The sequence below is a fragment of the Musa acuminata genome, chromosome BXJ2-5 (assembly GCF_036884655.1).
Source record: "Musa acuminata AAA Group cultivar baxijiao chromosome BXJ2-5, Cavendish_Baxijiao_AAA, whole genome shotgun sequence".
Lineage (NCBI taxonomy): Eukaryota > Viridiplantae > Streptophyta > Magnoliopsida > Zingiberales > Musaceae > Musa > Musa acuminata.
The window spans coordinates 14395001-14399714 of NC_088342.1; the positions used below are offsets into that span (position 1 = coordinate 14395001).

At 35.7% G+C, this 4714-nt stretch overlaps 1 protein-coding gene across 1 annotated transcript; it reads right to left on the reverse strand.

Moving 5' to 3' along the window:
- Positions 1–2758: 2758 nt before the first annotated feature.
- LOC135611724 (trans-resveratrol di-O-methyltransferase-like) lies at positions 2759–4277 on the reverse strand. The gene is made up of 2 exons (XM_065107376.1): positions 3469–4277; positions 2759–3221 (listed from the first exon to the last, which is right to left on the reverse strand). The coding sequence occupies exons 1-2, from the start codon at positions 4240–4242 to the stop codon at positions 2919–2921; spliced, it is 1077 nt and encodes a 358-aa protein (XP_064963448.1). The 5' UTR covers positions 4243–4277; the 3' UTR covers positions 2759–2918.
- Positions 4278–4714: the final 437 nt, after the last annotated feature.

Below are 4714 nucleotides of genomic sequence, written 5' to 3' on the forward strand. Positions count from 1 at the left end.
TTCGATCTAGACAATTATTACTAAGCTTGAATAATGTTATCCAGCATGTCATTGGTCCATCGACGCTTCGTCCGATTCTTCGGCTCATCGTCCTCTCTTGCAGCATATTGCCCAATCGACCAGTTGACTCCGCAACTCTGATATCCTTAGCACAATATCCGCTCTTCTTGGCCCTATGCTCGAATCCATGGCCCGAAGCCTTCTATCGATACGTTGACCGATCCTCCGGCCCGACGTCCAATCTTTTTATATGTTTTCCTCCGGCCTAACATGATTATTCCTGCTTTAATTGTCTCATCCTGATTGAAGCATCCTACGTCACTAAAAACACAGATCAAATCATAAACACTTATCAATTGGTTTCATCATCAAAATATGAGATTCAAAATATACTAGCATTTTCGATTATCTCAATATCCCTCTCGAGTAATATAACTGTGATTATTTAGGGTTTGTGTTTAAAAATGAATCGGTATAATTACCGTGATCTTATCATGATCCGATTTCTATTGTATAAATCCCTGGACATCACAATATAAAGTGAGAAAATACAGTAATAATAATAAGTAAAAAGAGCGCTTGTCTTGTCCTATTTGCCATCACTCATATGATTGGCATGCAAAGCACATATACTGGCATTCATCAATTAATTTCATTATTAAAATTTGAGATTCAATATTATTAATTTCATTAATTTGTTCCATTCAATAGTCAAGTTTTATAATTTTATAAATTATTACTTATAAATTATTAATTTGGTCATTTTAGTAGTTGTAAATAAGATAAAACTTAGGGATATAAGCTATAACTAATATTCACTAAATATTCTCTAGTCTAATTTATGTAGAAATGATTCAATAATAATAAAATAATAATCATAATAATTAATGAGCATTAATCAACATAAAACAAAACTTATATAATGACTATACTAATAAATCATGCCTTTATATAAAAAATAAATATTATTTCATAATTTTTAACATATACATGTGAAGAACGAAGTTTAGTCAAAATTAAAATTGACTAAAGTCAAAAATTAGTTAAAATTTGACTTTTTCTAAATTCAAACGAGATTGATCAAATCAAAATTCAATCAAATAGATAAAATATAATCAAAATCAAGCCCGATCAAAATATTTAATTAAAGTAGGTTAAATTGATCAATTTTATAGTTGAGGTCATAAGTTAGAAATATTTGATTTTTGAAGGGCAAAATTTTAATTTTATCAGGATATGCCCATGCGTAGCTGTTCTCATTTGGCGCAGTGTCTACAACTTACGATCGTCACATAACCATTGGGAATGCATCCACTAATGTATAATCAACATCAACCATTGCTAGTACTACTACATCTAAAGTCACTTGGGCTACTTCAAATAAGCAACCATCACTGCATGCAACAAACAATAGAGGTCATCATTGCATCACTTGGACTTCTGCGATTATTGACTTGGACCAACAACCGTGTGGCTATCCTATAGCATTGATGTCCAACGCTCGTGCTGCTATCTATAGTCATACTACTAGTAACAACCTGTCGATGGTAGTGTTGCACAACCTTTTGTGTGACACTCCAATCCTTCCATCGTTCGTAGATCCCCCACGCGAGGAAACTTGCATCATATGCAAGCAAACGACGAGCAAACATGATAAACAATTAGATTGATAGTACTCTTTCACAAGTAAAGGATGTTTATAAACAAATCTAAATATAAAACCGATCTGATATATTTTTATAATCTAAAGTATTTGATTTTAAAATAATTGGCTCTAATACCAATTGTATGCATAAAAATTATAATTATGTTACTCTTATATTAAAAACTTTAATGCTAAAATTAAAATTAAATAATGATATATAAAGATCAGGATTGCCTGTCATTCATTGCCATTTAGAAAACCTTTATTCTAATCTACAAAAGTATTATTATGGGATCTGAAAGTTATAATGATATCGATTTGTAAGGAGAACTAGACTCACATTTTTTTTTCTTCTTATCCTTTAAAAGACCATGATGAGTAATGAAATAGGGACTAAAGGAGATTGAGAATGATTATATAATCTTAGTTTTTAGTGTTTTGTCCATAGGAGGTATTGTCCTTTTATAGGTGAGAAAAAAAATTTAAGATAATAATTAAGAGAATCACTAGCATCAAAATTATCTATTAATGAACTCTATCAAAATTATATTGATAATCATAATTATATCTATTAATGAACTCTATTAAGGAAAGGATGTTTTTGTCCTATTTTCTTTCCCTTACTGATGTAGATAGCGTAGATTCAAAATTTATACAAGAGGAAAGGATGTTTTTGTCAACATGTTTGTTTTAATAAAAAAAATCACTTGAAGAATTATTAAAATGTTATATCTTTTTAGATATAGATACAAATGGATATAACTATTAAAAAAAGTATTTCCTTACAATTGACCAATAAAATTTAAGTAATTTATGAATTATATATAAATATCATATAAGATTTAAATATCATGTGGGTCATATTAATGTTCACACTATTAAATTGTCATTGGTTAACCTCATCTCCAAAAATGTAATATAAAGCTTTATTTGGTACATGATCTCCAGAAATATTAAAAAGACTGATTCTGTTCCCATTTTCTCAATGCAAGCTTTCCATCCTTTTCGATCTTTTTACATCTTTTAAATTTATATCTGATTTTTTTAATTAAGTAAATGAATTTAGTGCCAGTAATTCAACTGCTATTGAAACTTGTAGATTAAGCAGAAGAATTGAACGAAACGAGACAAGTTGAAATACAAGCATCATACAAGTGATCGCAGTACATTTAAGTTACAATAATACTAAGAGATAACAGGGAAACAGACGATAGTACTGAAGTAAGACTATCGCAAACATAAATATTTATAGTTCACAATCGCCGATATCCAATCAATGGTAGACTTCAATGACGGAACGTAAGTCCAGAAAGGGTTTTAAGGTATAGTCCGAAAAGCCTGCTCTTTCGAAGAGTTTACCCCACTCGGCCTCACTCCTTTGCTTGCCCGAAGTGTTAGCCATCATGTACAAGTCAAAGAGAAGCTGCGTTTCTGCTAGTTCAGGAGGAGAGTCATCGACATTGAGAACCATCTCAACGATGACTACTTTGCCTCCCTCCTCTTTTGAAGGAATTGCCTCCTTGCATCTCTGCAGAATCCTCACACATTCCGCATCGCTCCAGTCATGTAACACCCACTGCCACATCAACCTCGGAAACTTAGTTGAAAGATATCAACAAGAGTGCAAAAGCCTTTCCATTTATCTATCGCTTCAGAACAAATGACTCCTGTCGTTTAGGACAGTCACACTTAATTCAATTAATACTATTCAGTGGGCTCAGGGCATATGTATGCGTTGACCCATTCATTCGCTTGAGTTTGTTATTAGTAATACCTGAGTTCATTATTTCTTAGTGTTGAAGGTAAGTGGTAAAACAGATTACCTTGAGCAGCACCGCGTCCGCCGGAGGTATGGTCTCGAACATGTCACCTCCGACCACCTCCACCTTGCTGTTCCCTACCAATGGAGCCACCACGTGGGGGAGGTCGAACACAGTGCATTTGAGCTGTGGATAGGCCTCGGCGATCGCCATGGCCATCGTTCCCGTCCCCCCTCCGACGTCCACCAACGACCGCAGACCCTGGAAGACGTCGCCGCACTCCCTTGTCAGTACTTGCACCACGAGCCGAGCGTCGCTGGCCATTCCCGCTTGCAACAAGCTGTTGAACTCTGGGTTTTGTTTGGTGACGTCAAATATATCCTTTCCATGTGCGACCCCAAAAGGGGTGCGGGCTTCGTCCCCCTTAAGCCATCTGCCAACACTTTGCCAGGGAGACAGCAATGCTTGGTCCATTATAAAGAGAAACAACGGGGAAAGGCCCTCCACCTTCTCCTTCATGATGAGGGCAGACATTGCAGTGAGGCCGAACAAAGTCTTCTCGTTCTCGGATTCCGAGATCTGAGAAAAGTATTCCAAGTGGACCAGCAGGCGCATGAGCCGCCGGAAGCAGGCGCTTCTTGCGGGGGGAATTCGTAGCTCAGTCTCCAGCTGGGACAGAGTCATGGGTTTGCCATGGCTGTGGATGATGTCTGCTATGCCCAGCTCTATAGCACATTTGAGGCACATGGATCTGATATAGCTCAGCGCGTGCTTAAATATACGGTCGTGAGCCTGCCATAACTCCTTCGCTCCAAACTCTTCAAGGAACGACCCCATCGTATACCGAATCTCCAACTAGTGGTGTGGTATTAGTCTCTGGCAACTGCCATATATAGAGAGAGAGAGGAAGAAATGAAAGGCCATCTTTGCAGTTAGTCTTCTCCCTCGACAACCTCCACCGAAACACGAACACTATTGCAACACGACAAACAAGGTTATTAGGAAATATCTTACAATGGTATTCTTCCTTCAAGAAAACGATTGGAAGATCCTATATGTAAATAAACTGAACGAAAAAAAAGAATCAGTTTTCTATGAGACCGTGAAAGTTTGGTTCTGCTATTCATTAATTATTAATCTGATGTGTGTTACAATTACTTATCATTTGGCACATTTGAGATATAAAATGTTTAAAAGTAAAATAAAAAATCATAGTGAACTTCGGTTCAAATTTTTTTTATGATGGTTTGATTAAGTTTGGTTCAAATTCAAAAACATTAAACTAAATAAGTTTGAATATGGTTTTGAG